The sequence below is a fragment of the Hippocampus comes genome, unplaced genomic scaffold (genome assembly GCF_001891065.2).
Source record: "Hippocampus comes isolate QL1 unplaced genomic scaffold, H_comes_QL1_v1.1 scaffold22, whole genome shotgun sequence".
Classification (NCBI taxonomy): domain Eukaryota; kingdom Metazoa; phylum Chordata; class Actinopteri; order Syngnathiformes; family Syngnathidae; genus Hippocampus; species Hippocampus comes.
The window spans coordinates 7,440,256-7,460,673 of record NW_017806175.1 but is presented as its reverse complement, the minus strand read 5'-3'; the positions used below and the strand labels follow the sequence as shown (position 1 = coordinate 7,460,673).

The 20,418-nt window shown below is 44.1% G+C and overlaps 2 protein-coding genes across 2 annotated transcripts; one reads left to right on the top strand and one right to left on the bottom strand.

Moving 5' to 3' along the window:
* Positions 1–129: 129 nt before the first annotated feature.
* LOC109531994 (cytoplasmic FMR1-interacting protein 1 homolog) lies at positions 130–20,098 on the bottom strand. Its single transcript, XM_019896536.1, has 31 exons — positions 19,795–20,098; positions 16,772–16,889; positions 16,595–16,684; positions 14,790–14,867; positions 14,622–14,723; positions 14,329–14,510; positions 13,708–13,804; positions 13,495–13,623; positions 13,293–13,397; positions 12,916–13,007; positions 12,632–12,749; positions 12,267–12,389; positions 11,755–11,880; positions 11,377–11,543; positions 10,467–10,614; positions 10,180–10,333; positions 9,898–10,054; positions 9,666–9,762; positions 9,492–9,568; positions 8,909–9,017; positions 8,573–8,692; positions 8,211–8,410; positions 8,049–8,136; positions 4,549–4,692; positions 4,362–4,452; positions 4,051–4,181; positions 3,481–3,553; positions 3,092–3,186; positions 2,169–2,407; positions 1,415–1,562; positions 130–621 (listed from the first exon to the last, which is right to left on the bottom strand). Exons 2-31 carry the CDS (start codon positions 16,886–16,888, stop codon positions 457–459), a joined length of 3,762 nt encoding a protein of 1,253 aa, XP_019752095.1. The 5' UTR covers position 16,889; positions 19,795–20,098; the 3' UTR covers positions 130–456.
* On the top strand, positions 4,699–8,009 carry fndc9 (fibronectin type III domain containing 9). The gene is made up of 2 exons (XM_019896542.1): positions 4,699–5,702; positions 6,792–8,009. The coding sequence occupies exon 2, from the start codon at positions 6,830–6,832 to the stop codon at positions 7,439–7,441; it is 612 nt and encodes a 203-aa protein (XP_019752101.1). The 5' UTR covers positions 4,699–5,702; positions 6,792–6,829; the 3' UTR covers positions 7,442–8,009.
* Positions 20,099–20,418: the final 320 nt, after the last annotated feature.

Genomic DNA, 20,418 nt, shown 5'->3' with positions numbered 1-20,418 from the left:
AAACTCTGTTTTCGTGCACTGGAAATATTTATATTCAACATGATCAGGTTTCACTGTCACTACAAATTGTCGTGATACTTGAAAGTAACTTTGATTTTAATTTAAGAAAAAAAAATGCAGCTCTGCGGATGAACCAACAGATTTGTTACATATTTATTGAAATAATAAAAGGATGATTAAAAGTCAAGGCACAGTCAATGGAAATGCGTTGGCATGCAAAATATGAAAAACAAAACAACTTCACCTCACTTCTAATGTTCCATCTTCATCACCACCACCAACACCACAAAATCTTTTAAATATTAATCTCTTAGAAAGTCTAGAAGTATAAAACAATCTATTTCTCCGATAAGGCACGTGTGAATACAAAAATTTTATTGTGGGAATAAAACTCAATGGTCTTTGCTAGCCGAGTCCCCTGACCCCAAAAAGGGAATATTTGTAATATTTTTGCACTCAGCTGCTGGCCAGTGATTGGTGGATGGGCGGCTGGAAGCAGCGCACGTGCTCCACCGGCATGTTCTCGCCGTCGCTCGACTTGAGGTACTTATTCAGGATGGCGAAGATCTCGTTGTTGAGTACTTGGAACTTGCGGATGCGGTCCACCATTTTCTTCAGCGGCTGGGAAAACAAAAATAGACACACAATGGATGCCTAGAGACAAGTTCATTGTGACCAAAGAAAGTGTGAGCTGGCATGGGAAAACAGGAGCTCGGAACGTTCAGATTATTCCAGCACATTTAAAAGTGAGAAAATTACATTGTATACATTTTTTTTTTTTAAATAATTACAAAAACTGAGTACGTTTTGCAATACATATTAGAAGGAAAAAAAAACTGTCATTAGGTAACTATGACAAAAGATTGCATTTAAAATGATTTCAAAGTAGGAGTAGAAAAAAATATTTTTAAAGACCCATTTCAAATTAACTTTTGGTGTTTCCAGAAATAAACATTTTGTTTTTGAAATGAATTAAAAATTACGCATTCTTGAAGCACAACCAACCAGTCAACCTTTATTTTATTTTTTTTCCCTGTGTACGTGGGTACCCTGATTTGCTGGTATCCAGTATCATCGTTTGGAAATGAATTAAAAATTACGCATTCTTGAAGCACAACTAACCAGTCAACCTTAATTTTTGTTTTTCCTGTGTACGTGGGTACTCTGATTTGCTGGTATCATCGTTTGGTCGCATTTGTGTAAATGTTTTTCAAAAAAAATCCTTTGGATTTACTTAATTTGAAAAACATTACATTGTGTGTTTGTCCAAGGACCTGGAGAAAAACTAGCATTCCAAAAACAAACATTCTTACGAACTTCACTTAAGACTCTAAATTGTCCTGAGGTGTAAATTTGAGTGTGCTAACAACCACTCCAGAGTGTGCCCCGCCTCTCGGTATGGTACAGTACTCACTACGCTCTTGATGAGCTCGTCCTTGCCGTCGTGCTTCTGCACTTTCAGCAGGTGGTAGCTGAAGTCGAGGATGTCAAAGCGTCTCTGCTGGCCCAACAGGCTGATGATCAAGCAGCCCGCCCAGTGGAGTCCATCGCCGAAGCACTGCCTGAAAAAAAAAAAAAAAAAATGCACGAGGATCATTGTACACACCCAACTGGAATGAAGTCAGAGGTGGCAAACGTGCACAAAGAAGGCAAGCGGTGGTACCTAGTGGGGGGGCGTGCGACATTACCCCAGCTATGGTGTTTCGAATTATATAGTAGCATTAAGCTAGCAGACTTTTATGTAGTTTGACTGAACAATTTGTTGTTTAAATGTATGCAAATTTTCAGTAGCCTATCTATGGTGTTTAAAGTGTATGTTAGCATTTGCTAAATAGGGGTTTTGGCTGAACATTTTGAAATTTTGAGTTTAAATACACGTTTACTTTTCATCGACGCTAACTTTGTTAGCCCAAGGTGTTTTTGATGTTAAATTCGCAAATGTTACACTTTCTTTGTGTGTGTTGTTGCGTCATGTGAAAAAGTCGCAACTATTTGAAGGTTTATAATGACTGTCACATCGATGCCAGTTTCTGTTATCCCGTCTCCGGCGTTTCGCATTTGCACATGCGTTAGCATTAAGCTAGCGGCCTTTTGTGAACGCTTAGGCTGAACATTTTGGTGTTTAAATCAAGAATTCCCCGGCAGAAAAAAAATGCCCCTGTACTTACTCGACGGTGAACTCGTGTGCGCCGACGGGGATGCAGTAGACAAACTGCATGGCGCTCCACAGACGATGGAACTCCACGCACTCGTCCACGTGCATGACGCCGTTGCTGGGCAGCGGGCCGCGCCAGATGGGGTCGTCCAGGAAGCCGCGCACGCGCGCCAGGATCACCTCAAACATGGACAGGCCGCAACACAGTCGCTCCTTGGTCAGCAGGTCACCCTCGCGAGCGATGGCAATTTGCTACAGACGGAGGGGAAATGACAAATTCGGTGGTTCTTCACTTCACACACCAAATTCCAACTCAAAAACAGTTGAGCATTTAATTTTGTTGCACGCAAGTTAAATGAATTCAAATCAAACTTCGACAAGATTAACTGTAAATGTAGATTTGCGGTTCAGCGGTCGCAACTTCATCAATTTCCAGAAGGTTCCACTGATCGACGTTTTATTTTACCCGATCGCTCACTTATTTATGTCTTTGTTATCCACCCCGAGCTTTTTTTTTTAAACCGGAGATTTTTCCATTTTTTCCCCCCACAGATTTTTTTTTTTAAATCAATCCCACAATAATTCTTTTTTCTCCCTTCATATTCATATTTTAAAAACTTGATCCCCTTGCATTTAAAAAAAAAGCTAATCAGACACTTAATAGATATTTTTCATATGCAATCCTCCACGTTTCCTCCCCCATCCTCCACTCCTTCACTTTTCTTTTTACCCGATCCCCCACATATTTCCTTTTTTTTTTTCCTCCTTGCCCAATCTTTCACGATTCATGGTCGGGCCTGAAAGTGTATCAAAAATTGTGGCTTCCTATCAGGGGCCAGCTGTCAATTCAGTAAATTTCTGGTTTATTCCGTTCATTCCCAATGTTGCAAGTCGACTGACGACACACATGAGGTGGCCTGCGTGCTAACGACGTACCTGTGGCGTGCCGAGACGCTCGATGAGAGGAACCATGTGCAGCGCCGTGTATTTGGCCTCCAGACGCTTCATCTTGGCATCCAGGCGCTCACCCTCTGTCAACACACACACAAACATACATTTACATTTTTGTACAGCATCTGTGAAATTGCAGTTGTAGTTTCTTTTTTTTCTTAATCATTAGATTTAACGATATGCTTATGAATCTTTTGAAGTTGATTGAAATTCGATTGCCATCTCTTATTTGTGTTGATGTTCTCCTAATTTCATTCATACTTCGTTGTCATCTTTTCACTTATTATAAATTCTATCCACTCGGGTTATTTGTTTTTTTTGTTTGATCATGACAGGAAATGAACAAGATGTGAGTTTGTGCGTTGGCTGTTTACCTTTGATGTGGACTCTGGGCAGAATGTTCTGGAAAGGTGCCGCATGCAGCAGATCACAAACCTCCTCCTGCGACTGCGCCACAGCACGAGACAAATCAACAACACGTGTTCATGCTCTGGGCTCAAACTGGCCATTTGTGTTCACCCCACGATTCCCCTACTTTTTTTTTTCCCCCACGGGCTTTAAATGGCCATTATTTTCCTGATTAAATACAGTAATGCACAGGTATTTTTGTCCACTTGGGGTCACCATTCTCATGTTTTACTGTTACATCTGTGACTGTGAACGGCTTTAAAAGGCAGGGCCTGAGCCGGTGAGTGACGTGGGCGCCGGCAATTGAGAGTGCTAGCTGGCCGTGCCTTTTACAGACTTTTTCCTCCTGCCACTGTGCCAACTTATTTCTGATGACTGCAGCAGTCTTGCGAGGACAAATTATCCTTGCAAAGCTTCCAGGCTGAGATTTTGCTTTGCTGCCTTTTTTTTTGTTAACTAGATGTTTGATCACCGCAGCTCTATTTTTAAGCATCAACAAGCAAAAGTAGTTTCAGAGGGAGTGGCTTTGGCCGTACCAGACTCTGCTCGCTGAGTAGGCAGAAGAGGAGGGCGTTGCCCACCTCCCGCAGGTTCTGGAAGCAAACCGTCTTGAGCTCAGCATACTCCACAATGTCCTTCAGCTGGTGGTGGAAAAACTCCAGGATTCCTGGAGGGGGCGGGGTAATAAAACGCATCAGAAAGCAGAAAATTACACAACTTCTCTCGAGGGCCCGACCGATATGTTTTTTTTTTTTTTTAAGGCCCATATACTGTAGATTCCAATACTTGGCAGAAGAGAATTCAGATTTAACTTCTTTTTGGGATGTAAAGGAGAGCACACACAAACCTGGCGAGCCGTACTCATGGCGGGGAAGCCGGCAGATCTTGGGCATCACCTCCATCAGGGTCTTTACATACTGCATGATGGTGCCCTGGAGCTACAGTACAAAGGCCGGCAAGCAGCCACTTCGTTAGGCAGACCGCCCCCGCAACCATCCTCATGTCACAATCGGCAGACTCCGAGTCCGACTCACCAAGCTCTTGACCACCTTGAGCAGCTCCTCCATCACCACTGCAATGCCCTGGTAGCCCAACAGCCGGCACATGACCTTGATGTGCGGCGGGCCCACAAAGTTGCGATAGCAACTGAAAATGCTGCTGTATGTCAAGTTCAGCGTCTGCCGCCACATGGAGGGAAAATACAGTCAGGGAGGGGCGGTACCGGAAAGCGGAAAAGCAAAAGTGAACTCTGGCCAGCAGCAAATAAGGTTTGTAATTGCATATACATGCTACAAGATGGCGTCAACGCACTTAAAATTGATAGGACCATAAAGCATCAACACCATGCATCTAACACGTACCCAATCACAAACCCATGTTGCATAAATGACTGTATTCAGGGGTGGAATTGTTCAACATGAACAAACCACCTTCACATGAGGCACATCAATAATATTAGCGAGCATACTAGTCCAAATAAATTTCTAATAAGGGTCTTTGCTGGTGATTGAAAACTTGCAAAGATGTCTATGCCTTTCTGTGACTCTGCCAGTCTTTCCATTTCAACCTCTTCTTTGGCACTGACCACAGTTTGTTTTTTAGGGCTGAAAGAAGAACCTGCTGGAGGGAAGTACATTTCTGGAGGACTGATAACCTTAATATATTTGGGATGGGTTCTCAGCTCTGAATATTTGCAGTTTGGCATTTGCAAATTTGTCACTGAAAGTGAAGAGTGGATTCAAAATAAAACTTAACAGGGAGAAAAATCATGGATATGGCAGCAGAACTTCCGTTTATGCAGTTTTTTATGGGGGGAATAATATTTCTGTTAAAAAATTAATCCTTCTATGTACATCAGTATCCTTTTAGGAATGATCCTCTTTAGAATCCTTGAAATATTCCATGACAATCAGCTTATAGTTGTTTGCTTTTTAGGACCAGATGGTTGCTTCTCCCTCTCTCTCATGTTTGAAAATTGGCATTGTTCTCTTTTTCAGTCATCGACTGCAGGATATTCAACCCCAGCTCACCCCCGCCGCCCCCTCTCTTTCCTCCCAGCACTTTGGCGGCTACGCACACACCCGACCGCGGCGGCTCAAACAAGGATGCACTGATCTGCACTGCACATTGACAGCGTCATCCGAGATGTGACGGGATGAGACTCGGGATCATCGGAGAGCGCGGAGAGGTAAGTCCCAGATGTTCTGCTGATATTTATTGCTCAAAACATTAATTGCGTATTTAATATTTGACATGGAAGTGCTTGTTTTGTCGCTATGGGTTAGAGTTGACAAATAGGTCGACTTTGTGCGAGTCGGAAAAAATCCCCTTTTCTGATAAAGTAGAAAATCGAATGTAATTTTTTTTTGGACAGATTCTGATACCGTACTTGTGGTACATGTGCTCCCTCTAGTGGTATGCAAAATAATCACTTCCTACATCCAATTCAGTTTTATGTGACTTTCCACATTCAATACAACTGAACTGTACTTTAGAGCATAATGTTTCAGTGGTTTACAATAACAAAAATGTATTTTAGGAATGAAAACTATATCTTGATAGTGACCATCATACTGGTATTTGCAGTATTTTTTGAAGTGCTATTTTGTATGTACAAGGCTTGAGAAGCGCTGATCTCATCATTGGGATATTCTAAAAAGAGTCAAATGGTTGGCCGTGACTCAATGACCTCTTGGCAAATCATTGGGCACGATTACGTAATATAATCCCACCGATGACCAGGGTTTATTCCAGACAATCCCCCGCTTATTATCCTGGCATTGTTACATCGTAACTAATCCCAATGTGGGATTTACATTAGTAATTAATCGCAAAATGATGCGTGGCGGGCTATTCTTGGGGTACTTATTTAAGATTTTGCTTCGTCTCCCTGAGGCCTTAGAGCAAGGGAGAGCTGCATACAGAAAAACAAACAACCATACAGTGAAATTACCACATTCACATTACGGTACATTAGTGCAATGCATCTTGTTATGCATGTCCATTTAACTGAAGCAAAAAATGTGCCAAAAATGGTTACATTCTTAATTACTATTATTATCACATTTTGCTATATTTTTGCAGTGCTGGGTCGGATTAATGGCATTTCCATTCATTTGAATAGGGAAAGATGATTTTATATACAACCGTTTTGAGTTCCAAGCATGGTCAACTTAAACTCATATCGCAAGGTTAATATGAGACCAGCCAAAGTATTTTTTTATAAGCGCAACTTTGTGTGACATTTTGCAGACTACTGCCCTCCTCTCTGTTCCAGGTGTGTTTTGCACTGTGAGCACCGCACGCTGGAATTACATGAGGAAACATTTTTTTTTTCCCCTCATGGCGATCGCAGTCTATAACGTCTCTGCAACCACCGCCAGGGTGAGCTGGCCCCCGTCGGCCGGCTGCTTGGACACCTTCTACAGCGTCATGTACAGCCCCAACTGGAACAGCCTGCTCATGGCCTTCAAGCGTAAGAGCTTCATGCACGAGGAGCGCATCCCCGTCAGCCAGACCGCCGCCCACCTGGCCAACCTGCTCCCGCAGACCACCTACTTACTGTGCGTCACGTGCCAGGCTGCCAACCCGGTGCGTGACCAGTGTCAGGTGTTCGGCACCCTGAGCGACAGCGGTGAGGGGCAGGATCGCGGCGGCTGGGAGCTGGCCACGGGCGCCTGGCTGACCTGCTGCCTTTTGCTGCTGGTCATTGCCGGCGTCCTGCTGTGGGGGTGCATGCACGGCGTCTGCGCGGGTCGAGCGGGCGGCGGCAGACAAGGATGTTCGGTGGTGACCAATGCGGTCCGGTCGGGTCGCCCGTCATCCGGGCGACTATACACGCCGCGGGGAAGCTGCGACAACGGCAGCCAACGCGGCCACCACGAGCTCAGGACGCTGGCTCGGCTTTCTGGGAGCGAGCCAGCTTGAGGCAATTAGATTGAGGTCATCGCCATATTGTCCAGCCCAGAGAGAATTATGGTGTACTGTATTATGGATTATTATCGAATCCTAAGCGTCGGGAAATAAAACATACCCACTTCAAATTGACTGCTTATTTTTATTTATTTATTTTTAATCGGCATAGATAAATCCGTTAATCCTAGTTAAGTGAGGTGAAGTGGGGTTGAAGTGGATGGGAGGGCAGGTTTGATGCCCTAACAATTATTATTTTGTGGAAATGCCAAAAGGTGAGTTCACTGACTTTTTTGTTCAAAGGTGAGTCGATTCAAAAATGTTCTTGACAAAAATATGTTGTGTGTGCCCCCACTCGTCTGGGTATGGCATTCCGATTAATATTGAATTTGTGGAATATGAGTTAAGCAGCAAAATCCACCGGTTTTGATCCATCTCAGGGGGCGGCCACTTTGCCACTTTCTGTCGATCATAAACGACGTCACGGTTGCTCAGGGCTGAAGCTGAGCCATGACCGGTTGTTACTCCAATGCGGTGGGAATCCTTTGTCTACGACGTATAGCTGCTCTGATGCCGGCAAATTCATACATATATACGGGTGTTAACTACAGGTGCCACTGACCTTGGATCCATACAGATACTGGGGTTGAGCGTTGGGCGGTTTGTCCCTCTGGAACTCCTGAGAGAAAGGCAGGACGGTGCGCACGAACCTGAGCGCAGCAAGTCAGAGCTTAGTCCAGACGGATCTAAGATGGCAGCGTGCCCCCTCCGGCGCGCCCGCTACCTGTTGGTGGAGCCGTTGTAGCAGTAGTTGGGCAAGAAGTCATAGTTGAGCTCCCAGAAGACGTGCAGCGTGATGCGGCCGTACGGCGCCGACACGTTGTGGTTGGCCTCGCGGAACATGGCGTCAAAGCTATCCAGCGTCAAGAACTTGCAGAGGAGCTTGTGCGTCAGGCGGTTGATCTCCAGCAGTCCTTCCAGTTCCTTCAGGAGACAAGATTACGATCAGGATCTGACTGATTGTTGGTTCAATGTTGAATTTTTGTCAACCATGATAAATAGACAGAATGATGGAAAACAATTTAAATGAGGTCACCCTGGTTGGCGATGTGAGCTGAAATCTCTTAGGAGTGTGCATTTCCCTACCAGGATTGAAGTGAGGTCCTCGCTCTCAAAGCGGTTGATGGCCAGCTCCAGGGACTTGTACAACGCCGCCGAGACCCTCTGAGTGATAAGCCTGTTCAAGTCGATGGAGCGGCCGAGGAGCTGCGGTAAGACGACATTTAAGTTAGATGGAAAGTGCGCTCAAGATCTCATGTTTGTGAATCACAGGCACCGGTGTACTTTCAGGAGGAAGAAAAGTGAGTGAATGCTACTAGCGTGAATGGAAAACGGTGAGAAAAAAGTGAGAGCTCGATAGATATCCTTCACTGATTCGTTCGTCAGGATCTATAAAGTGCAAGAATGCAAGAGAAAGGGTACCTGTACGTGGCGCTGCTTCAGCAGGGTCTCGTAGCGATTGGAGGCCGGCCAGGGAATGTTGGCGCCTTGGTTCTTACAGTCAGCGCGCAAACGTTTGTCCAGCAGCAGACTGAAAGGAATCAGTTTTGGAGTGACAGTTATTAATGGACCACAGTCAGAAACAAGAGGAGGGGAAAACCACAGCCAGAACACTGCTGTGAAGTTTTTGGCATCAAGAGTGACTTTTTGGCATTGTGTTGGAAAGGAAAACAATCAAAAACCAAAAAAAAAAAAAAAAAAAAAAAAAACCCCAAACAAAAACAGTGGTGCTTTCTACGCTTGCGAGTTTAATTTCCCCTCTTATATAAGGCTATGGCCAGACTAAATGCAGCTCTGGTTCTCATTTTTGTCTTCTCGATGCCACAAGATGGCTCAGAGCACTCTTTTCATTGTCAAAATAGCTTTGGCCTGAGCACACAAAAAAAAAATAAAATCAAATAAATAAAGCATAGGTGGTAAACAATTTGAATGCTAAACTTCAATTCTGAGAGGGTTCACTGTACATATTAATCAACAATATAATAAGATTCAATCTGCTCGCTACCTTCCAGCGAGGATCTTGTAGTAAGCGAATATCTGATCGGCCAGCTTGTAGACAAACTGATCGAAGCACAAGTTCACCTGAAAGAAAACAACATGAAGAAAGGCCACGAGAATTAATTAACAGCTCTTTCCTGTTTTTGTTAACCACAAATTGACACAACGGGAAACGGATCACCTCGGCCTCTATTTCATCATAGAGGAACTGCTTCTTGAACTTGGTCAGGGCATAGTGGGCGCTGTCGTTGTACAAATCCAGAGGATACAGCACATATCTGAAACAGAATGACTTTTAGCATCAAGTCATGTGTTCCCTCAAAGGAAAAGTCAATTAACAAATCTTGAAACTGACTAAGAGCTTTACACCCCTCCCTAAAAAAAAGAAAAGAAAAAGGGGGAGGTTTGCTTACTCCATCATGGAAGATTCCTTGGTCTCTAAAATGTGATCTGTGAGGATCCAGGGCATGGACATCTCAATGGGGAACTGGATCCTGCGTCCCATGGTGAGCTCTAGGAAGAACTCCCTGAACCACAGCTGGGAAAGGTCGCAACAGTGCTGCAAGGTGTCTACAGAGAAGTGGACAAAGTCAAACCGTGTCATTTGGTGGAATCGCTCCACAGAAGTTGTGCGACGTGAAATCGAGACCCGGGGGGGGGGGGGGGGGGGGGGGGGGGGTGATGTGGAGGCTCACCGCTGAAGTTTAGCAGGTGGGTGTAGAAGAAGGACTCGCGGTGAAACCTCTCGATGTCCAGGATGGTGGGGCCCTCCAGACCGCTACGCAGCGTCTTCTTGGAGCCGCTTTTGTCGGCGATGAGGGACTCGAGCATGGTCCTCACCATGTACAGCTTCAAGGGGAGGAAAGCGGAATGGTGATCACACCAGTGTGTACTGCTAACCCCCCAGGAAAAATTCGATAGACTGCTGGTAGGGTCAAAACGACCAGTTTATCAGCGACAAGGGTGGACAGGGAGGTGTCACCTGAGTGCTGGAGGGTCCCACGGCTCGTCGAGGCACCTTGATGTCGAATCCGCCCTTGGGGTCCTTTTCCCCACGGAGGGCCGGGTCATTGTGCGGCTCACGGCCTGTCTCCCAGTCGCACACCGTCTTCCGGATGGCCTGGAGGACACTAAGGAGGAGGAGGAGGAGGAGTAGGAGAGAGAATGTCATGAAAATCCAACAAGAACAGCTGAAGTTTATTAGGGGTTACTGTGGCACTTCAAATGGTGCTGCATGTTTGCTAACTCCCAATTGGCAAGAATTTAAATGTGATCGGTTCACTCTTGACACGGCCGCATGCTAAGTTACAAGAGGGTGTGCGCACTCGAGGCAACCACGTTATTTTATTGACTTGATTATTCTTGCTTCCCCTCTAGAAAAGTTTTCTCAATTGAGACGTACGGGTTTTAGGTCACAATGGGGGGGAAACTCTTTTCTTTTTGATGACTTAGCGGCTGATCTACAACCGCGATACCGGCACAAAAGTTTCTCTGTTTGGAGTAATTGACCCATGCTGCTTCCAAGTCAGACCTTTTCCACGGTGATCCCGAGATTGTTTACTACTCGGTGTCGACGACATGGTCTGTGACACACGGCGGATGAAAGCTTACAAATCACTGGAGGATTACAACTATTTCATAAGCGGATGGATACAGCGTGTCAATTCCAAAATCGTATCCAAAGAAGCTGTTTAAGTTGTTGGATGGGTGAGTAAACCGCAGGGTGTTGTTTGTGTTTTGCAGATACCGGTAATGGCCGGTTCTATCGCACATACAGTTAGCACAGTGTTTGTTAGTTTACACTGAATAAAGTTGTTATTAGCAGTTGATCTGCAATTCTGATTCAGTGTGGGCCTGATTCCAGACTGTCGCGTTAAGAGCTTGGGGTGTACCTCTGGATGACGTTCTTCTTCTTCTTGATGGCCTGGCGGAGCGGGTCACGCAGCGTCACCTGCGAGAAGTCCTGCAGGGCTGAGTAGATGGTGTGGCGGATGGCGTGGTTGAACACGCTCTCCATGCGGCCCATCAGCACCTGCAGCCCCTTTATCATGGCGATCACCTGCAAACGCCCGGTACGAAAGTTTTATGGGCGCCAGAGTACTTCCAGTTACAAGAGTCAGCGCTGCCAAAAACGTTGGGTTTGGCGTTTTGTCAACCAGTCTTGATTTTGTTCACTGATGGTGCCACTGGAGATCGCCGAACCGTCTGCCGCCTGGAAGCGCCCGCAACGTCATTGCGAAATGAAAAAAGGCCGAATATGATTGACCCACCTCCACCAGGGCAAACTTCTCCTCGCTGGTGTAGTTGTATCGGGTGGCGCGCTCGTATTCCTCGGCGTTGTCGGGGCATTCCTTGTTGGAGTACTTGTCCGTGGGATGAACCAGTTTCCAGGAGTACTGAGGAGGAAAGTTTTGTCAAGCGATGAGGACAGCGAAGCCCTGGCATACAGCGGTTCACTGTTCACATCTCTGCCAAAGTGCAGATTTTCAATCTATTTTTTAATGTTTGTTGCAGCACAAGAGCAAGTTGAGCTGTGGAGAACTATGCCAGTGAGAGCTTTCTTTTCGTTTCGAAAAAGTGATGTCACACAATAGTCTTCCCAAAAAATTGAATTGCGTTTAAAGCATGTGTGGGCGGGTAAAACTAACTATCAAAATATTACATGGTCTCTACCGTGGGTGATATGTTCGAGATCGACCCAGGAAAAAAATGGCCGTTCACTGTACATGCCAATATGCCAATTACCACTTTATTATTATTATTATTTTTTTTTTAAACTCACCACTTCCATGACGTGAGCACTCCACTGCGACAGGAGCTGCATGCCCTGCAGGGCCAAGTCGAAAAGCTTCCGGTACTCCATATCAGTCTTCTGGGCCTCCTGACGCCCTGAGCCAGTCACCACCTACGGATCATTACAGCTCATTTTCATCAGCTTCCGTACGTATGGGAAACACACTTAAGACATCTGATTGAAAAACAAATTCACTCTGAAAAAGCCCATCAAATAAAAATCTCTCCCTCATTTCTGTCTACTCCTCTTGGTGAGTACAATGAATACACGTTTATTGTCCGCATGATTAATCTAAGGAATCAGGTTGAGCCATTCCCACCGACAAATGAAAATCTCCGGAACTGCATACCCACCTCGCTGTTGCTGTAGCGGGCGAGCTCAGAGATGAAGCGCATGTGATCCTCCCGGATCTGAATCATCTGTTCACAGATGTTGTACTGAGGGCTGCTGGAGATGGACGTGCACGTCCACCTGGAGGGACAGGCAACTCAGTTAGGGAAAGACAACAGAACAGGGAGAAAAAAAACAGGTTACATAGACACAAACGAGGTCAATGGGGGGGTTACTGATGAGGCAGTTTAGAAATCACTCAAATGTCGCTTTTCCAAACGGCCACATGTGGGCGCCCTCCTCTCACCTGGATTTGTTCTCCTCGAAGTGAGCGCTGGTCTTGATGTACCTGGACAACTCGATTTGCATGTCGCCAAAAAGAGGAACCACCTGGAGTTGCTGCGAACGAGACAATCCACGCGAGTCCATTGAGTTAAGGTGGTGTAAATGCTAAGAACAGGCGGGATGAGTGGCGAGGGATGAGGGAAAACTTGCTGTACTTGTAAGAATTGTACTTATTGTGCCATTTTCTTTATTAAAAAAAAAGAAAAAAATCATGTTTTTTTGGGGGGACTGGAACGAATGAATGGCATTTCAATGAATTAATTTGAAAAACCCTTATTTTGGGGGCACTCGTAAAATCAAGGTACCACAGTACACATGTTGATGCTCCTTCATTTGTACCTTGAAAAACTTATCAATCTTGGTCAGGTTGATCCTCTTCTTGGCATCCAGCTTGTAGATGTTGCTGCTGTTTCCATCCATGAGGTACAAGCCAAAGCCCATGACCTGGTTGAAAGGCATGGGTTGGGGGGGTCAATTCTGCCGACAAACAATACGCGGGGAGTAAAACTGTTTCCTGCTGAGCTGGCCCGGGATGACTCACTTTGAGCAGCATGTGCTTCTCGCCGGGGGTCAGGTACATCTTGTTGTCGTAATACTCGACGCACAGGTTGACGATGTCGGCCAGCAGCTCCTCGTAGCCGTTGATCACCTCCAGCTGCTGCTGCAAAGACTGCCGGTGTGGAGCAAAAAGGGACTTTAAAATATTGATTGGTCTCATCGCGAGCGATGCCATTTGGCATTCTGGAGGGCCAACCTGAGTGATTTTGTTGTGGTTTGCCAGGAACATGGACAAGTTCTGGGATTCCTGAATGGATGAGGGCTCAGACATTTTTCGGAGAAACTGAGCAGCGCTGTAGGACAGAAAGAAAGAAAGATTTTGTTTCAAATCAAACTCTCACAGCATTTCATTGCATATTTTCATCCTTGTAATGTGAAGGGTGAAGTGGATTGTTGCCAGATGCTGCCACCTATTGTTTATTAAAAAAAAAGTTTATTGTCAAGATCTGATTACACACAAAATACAGAAATGCCTCTTCGATGTCATGAATACAATTCTGTAGAATTGACATCAAATAGTTAAAAAGTAAAGGTCATGTTTTATTGTACTCGTGAGTGAAGAACTCATTTTGATGCAAATCCGGAAATAATGCGCCGCTATTATTTCCAGATTTATACATATACACTCCGGTTACAATTCAAATGTAATTTTGTACATTTCATTTTGTTTTTTGATTTTTAAATGAGTTTTCTATTTAGGTAAAGACGCATATTTTTCAGTCCATCGCTGTTGAAATGATCTTTTATATCGGCGCGGCTTTATTTAGTTACGGGCCTTAATCATCTCCAGGAGGTCTGGATGGCTGTTTGTTCTTACCGCTTGTAAGCCGAGTGGTCGTTCTTGACGCTGCACTTCATGTTCTTGAGCTCATCCAGGACGGCAAACATGTTGATGAATTTCCCCAGCGTGAGCAGGTATGCCTCGGACACGAAGTCCTTGCGCCGCTCGGTATGACACAGGCGGCGCACCTCGCCGCAGAAGCGGTCGATGGCGGTGCGCTACAAGAAAGAACGTTTGAATGTCGGTTCGATTGCAGTGAAACCCCATTCTATAAAACACGTGATAGCCGCGGTTCACAATTCCCCGCCATGTAAAAACGTGTCCTGCACCTGAAAGTACATGAAGTTCATCAGCTTAGTGACTTCGGGCTCCAGCACCTCCACCGTCTTCTCGTAGATCTCCACTCGGTTGGGCTGCTCGTTGCATTTCACCTACGGCGGGAGAGCAATGAGTGAATTAAGGAAGGTGGCGCTGGGATTACGAGTCCTCGTGATTACCTGTGGGATTGCGCGTGAGCAGCTCCTCCAGGTGTACAGCATGACCGCGTACTCCTGACCCTCCTCCAGCATCTCATTCTACGGCCACAAACAAACACCAAGAAAACATGATGACCCCTGTTGCCAAAGCCGAATACACTCACTGGACACCATTTGCCATTGTTTTCTCAATAGATGATGCGCCGTCATAGAAAGAATACCAAATATTGATGTTGCGCTTTCCCTAAAATGAAGACAAGCTGTGGGTGCCGTACTTTCCTTAAATAAAAAAAAAAAAAGAAGACAAACAGTTGATGTTGGATTTTGCCCCTCCCACAAAATAATAATAAAAATGATTGATGCTGCGCCTTTGTCAAAATTAACACAAATGAATGTTGGCATTTCCCAATAAAACAAACGATTGATTTGTCAGCTTCCTAAAAAAAAGGCTACTGACCGAGGATGCACTTTCGTAAAAAGACAAACTCTTGATCTTGCACGTTCCCCAAAAGAAGAAACTATCGGTGTTGCACTTCCCCATAAAGAGTAAAAACATTTGCTTTTGTGCTTCTCTTCAAAGACGAGAAAACGTTGGTCTTCTTACGCTCCTCTAAAAAAACTAACTGTTAGCTCATCTTCCAAAAAAAAAAAAAGATTTTAAATGTTACATATTTGTCAACATTTAATATTTTATTGTATATATATGGGGTTTTTAACATCACAAAAGAAAAGCACCTATTATCAATTTTGCCCGACGTTAACCGAACCACGACCTAAAAACCACTGCATATAGCGAATCAGGAGTTTTGCCATCCCACTACACCCCTCTATGACTTATTTGGTGACTTTGTCGCTATGTATTCATTTTTTAAAATGCTTTTGTCTTCATTTTATGACATACGATCAAAATTAAGTTGGTTTTTTTTTTTGTACAGTTAAACAAAAATAGAGCTAATAAAAGTGCCCATTCATTTCCTCTCTCTCTCACACACACACACACACACACACACACACACACACACACACGCACGCACGCACGCATGCGCGCAGGGCTCAAAGAGCTTAAGGCATGCATGAGTCATTTACTCCCAGGAGGTGGCAGGGATTGGTGGGAGGAAGAAGGGAGCAAAGAGAGGCATTGCTGCTTCCAAACAAAGTTTGTTTGATTCCAAAACAGAGGAATTATCCCCCTCCTGCCTCCTAACTTGACACAAAGCCTTTCGAGCGGTGCCAAAGACTTTTGTTCATACTCAAACCTGAATATTTAGCGATTATAATCTTAGACATGTTCTTTAATTTAGGTATGTTAGCGAGAGTAAAGTCGTTTAGGTGGATTTTGTCATATTTAATGTTAGAAATTGCCTTCGATTTAAAGAGGGGAACAAATCCTGACTTTTTTTTTTTCCCCTTGTTCATGAGAAAACACGTTTTTGGGTTACATTTATTGTCAGACATTTCCTTAGACTTCGACAAATAAAAAAGTATTACTGTTTTGTTATGAATAAAACATGAAAAATCACCTAATTTATTTACAACCTTACTGTTGTTCTTCATCCGTTTTGACATTTTCTTTCATTCACATAAATATTCTCACTTCTTTGTAATGTTGTCAACCATGTGAATATTTTTGCCATACTGAGCAAAAGTCTACTGCTCCCACTTTTAAATTTTTGCAACTCAGCGCTTCATTTTCAACCCGTATGACAGTTCAAAGTGTAAAAATGCCCCATCACGCATTGCCTGGTCAATTTCAACTAATTCCTATGAGGAGGGGAACAATGGATGAAAATGGACAGCGTGGTGTCAAAAGCAGTGTGTTAGCGCACCATGCTGGAGTGGACGGTGGCCTGCTCGATGTAGCGGGCGATGCCCGTGACGAAGGCGTTGCGGTCCTCAAAGTTTGTGTTGAAGTTGGGCTGCGAGAGGAAGGACACAACAAGTCGGTGAGACCTTCAAAACCATCACAATCACCCACGCACGTTTTACAACCTCAAATTGCTGACCTGGTACATGACCGATGAAGGCAGAGGCTCGATGCACGGCTGCTGGTCAGGCAGCGGCAGCTCCTCCAGAAGGTCCACGTTGGAGAGGGCATCCTCCAATGTGACGGTGGACGTCATTCTGTTGAAATGATTCACAAAAATAGGCAATACGTTTACTCATTTTGACAAGCAGGCACAGAAGACAGAAAGCTGTGGTGTTATAACAACGAACGTGTGCCGGTACTTTTTAGAGAGTGAAAGAGTGTGTGAAACAGGCTTATAACCTTTTTGAATTTTTCATTCTGGTTAGTTTTTAAATACATTTTGACTTTTGTTTTTCAAATTCGGACAGTTTACATTCGTTCTTAGAGCGGGTTTGGTAATTTTTTTGTTTTGCAAAAAAAAAAAAATCCTTGCTTTAGTTTAGTTTGTATTATTTTTGGTATTAGTTTTAGTTTTATTGTTTTTTTTTTTTTTTTTTAATAAATGCAGGGTATTTCTTGTGTCCAAGATGATTTATTTTAAAGTCATTATGCATATGCACTTTTTTTTTAAAAATCATAAAACAATCATTTAATGCAGATTATTCCGCATACCCCTAAAGTATGGGGGGGACCCCACTTTGGGAAGCAGTGGTCTAGAACAACAAAATTGTGTAGAGTTGTGGTTCATCACATTGATGCTGACTGCTTGCTTTCTCCCTGATAGCGAACAATCAGCGAGTCAAACAAAGCACGTCGGGCCCGGAAGGTCACAGGAGGACATCAAAGTTGGCTACGGATGGAACGACGGTACGTGGATTGGCTTTACCGCAGTGTTTCATTGTACCGAGAGATAAGATGTACATTATGACATGAATTACGAAAAGAGTATGTATCAAGAGACTAAAACTATCCTTTCTTATGCTAGTACTCATACTGGCATACATGGGGTGTCCTGCTAACCCGCTTTCCGAGTTGCGTGATGTTTGCAAGGCAATGGCCGAGAGTAGCTGTGATGTTAATTTTGGACAACAGCAGAGGGCGACATTGCTCAACACGGCAGACCAATGAGCCAGATAAAAATTGATGAATTGATCTGTTTGATTCTTATCCCATGAACGTAGTATTAATCAGAAATACTGCATTTTGACTAATGATGGCACAAAGAACTTATTTTCGAAAAAAAAAAAGGGGGGTTTAGTTCCCCTTTAAAGTTTTGCCAATCTTGCTCACAACAAGCGACCAGACAAGGAAGTGCAACTCAAATGCACGGGATAGAAAGAATCTACTTCTGCTAAGATATCTGACTTTCCTTTTTCAATGTGCTTGAAGAAGTATTCATCTTGATCTCAACCATACAGAACCCCCCCCCCCCCAAAAAAAACAAACTGCCCAAGGTTACAAGGTTGGTCACACAAGTCAGGAACATGACAAAAAAAAAAAACGGGGGTAACCTCAAAGTGTCTCCTCTGATAAAAGTGATAGAGCTCGGAAAGTTTTAGTCCTGCCACCGCACCGTAAGAGGCTTATTACTTACAGTGGCCTAAAGTGGGTGACGCAGGCAGCGCCAAGCCCAGAAGCATGCAATGTTCACCATTTAATGCCGCCTCAACTATTTCAATTTCTTTGTGACATCATAGACAGCACAGTGATGTGTACAGACGCAATCAACACAAGCGCTTGGTAGCACTGCAACTTAACAGTGTTCCATCAATACCTGGCTGACTGTGACTCTACAATGTCATAAGTCATATTTTCAATGACTATTGAAGTGACATGTAAAAATACGGGAGATGCTGCACAATAAATCTAAAATAAAGCAAAATTACTCATCATGGAGATGACAGTGCAGGCAGGGTTTTAGGTTTTACATTTTTTACTGCCAGAGCCAACATTCCATTTCCTGTTCTATGGGTATCAACACACTTCAACTTCTTTAAAGTGACAGCGGCGCATTACGTAACTTCCTGACAGTTGATGTTGGAAGGATTCTCGCAGTTGAGGATGAGCTCATTTAAGGCCCCCCTGTTATAATGTGTGTCCCGTGTGTCGATGAAATCGCGGATAAAAGCTTGTCTGTTGTCCCTTTTTCCTCTGGATTACATTTTTTCAAGTATGGTACTGTATTTTTATTTAAATGTACAAAGTGGTAAGGCAGGGATCTGCAACCGAAGGCTCCTGAGCACCGTTTGCCTTTTTTTCCGCCAGAATGAAATTTCCAAAGTTTTTTCCCACCAACTTCAAGTTTAGCTTCTGCATTTGGCGGAACACAACAAAGTACTTCCTACCGGCTCAGGTCACTAGTGGAGTCCTTCTTGTGTGCTGTAACGCATCACCTTTTAATATGAAATTCTTCACATTAAATTATATTTATTGAAACGTGAAACATAATCAATTTATAACGAGATACAGAAGTTTTTTTGGTAGGCAGCAATACGCTGTTAAAAAAAATAAACCCAGCAAGTCAAATTAACCAGAGTTGCAGCAGATAACATCGCTTATGAGAAAAAAAATGGCTAAAACCTCTGTGCGCTTCTCTTATATTTTTAATTTCTGTACTTTAAACTTGTTAACTTTTTTTTAAATCACTCACTAAATCGCAGCAAAATGACTGTGAACGGAAGCCACAGTGCCATGAACGCCTCATCAACCACAGCTCCACTTTCATGCCACACTTTCTGTCCTGTTCGCGGACAGGTGATCCAACAAGCACAGTTGTGTGCATGTTATGAATGTAAAACACATAAATAAGCCAATTTATCGTGAATTTGAATGAAATTTACTGTTGTGCCTTTGAAGTGTGAAAATGCCTGCCCCCACTATGTCGCTGCGGTGAGCCTGCCGCGGCCTCACCACTCGAGCCACCAAGGGGAAAAAAAATTAAAAAAAAGTCACTTTCAAATACTGTAACATGATTATAGGAGTAACATCCCACGTAACATGATATTTAGGCGAAGTTTAGTGATATTTTTAACGGGGAAGGGGGCTTTCAAGCAGGCGCCACAAGGGAAGCCTACACCCAAAGTTTGCTAACGTAACTCGGTTCAATCTGTTCAAACTCACCCGGCGACAGTTGGTGGTTAGCTACGGAGAACCGAGAGTTGACTTAAGACGACGGGAGAGCCATTCAGCCGGGCACGTCGTCGATTTCTCCCCCTCCTCCTTTTCAACCGAGAATGGAGTTCCAAGGTGGAGTATATGGGGAGTTTTTCCCAATGTATTGTCGGCAGCTCGAGGAGTCCTTCCAGCCTCGGTGTTATTAACCATGGGGCGGAGCACGGAGTTCCTGTCCAGGCTCAAACAAACTGGGAAATTCAACAGGAAGAGAAAAAGCGAGACGCAAACAGGCGGACGCCGAGCAGACGAGAGCAGAGGAGTGCCTCCCCCAACCAGCCAGGAAAGATGAAGCCAAAGGAATGTACACTGGACTCTCGTAAACTCGCGGTTCGGCACTCGCGGATTTTTTTTCGAACGTAATTTTATTTAGCGGCACGGATAATGGATGGATTTTAATTTATTAATTTGTGTTGGTGTGTTTGTTTGTTTGTTTTTTTTTTGGGGGGGGGGCGGGGAGTAACTCAGTTCTTAACCTAAAACGCTTACTGGCATTTTCGTGAACGTAATAAAATAGAAAAATCTTTAAAATAAAATAACTTAAATTAGCTTCGTTTATAAAACTACAAAGAA

Coding starts and splice junctions, on each gene's coding strand:
- LOC109531994 (XM_019896536.1), bottom strand. CDS start 16,888: ATGACGTCCACCGTCACATTGGAGGATGCCCTCTCCAACGTGGACCTT. Junction 4,453..4,548: donor TCAAGGTGGTCAAGAGCTTG/GTGAGTCGGACT, acceptor TTTGTACTGTAG/CTCCAGGGCACCATCATGCA. Junction 3,187..3,480: donor GCCCAGAGTCCACATCAAAG/GTAAACAGCCAA, acceptor GTGTGTTGACAG/AGGGTGAGCGCCTGGATGCC.
- fndc9 (XM_019896542.1), top strand. CDS start 6,830: ATGAGGAAACATTTTTTTTTTCCCCTCATGGCGATCGCAGTCTATAAC.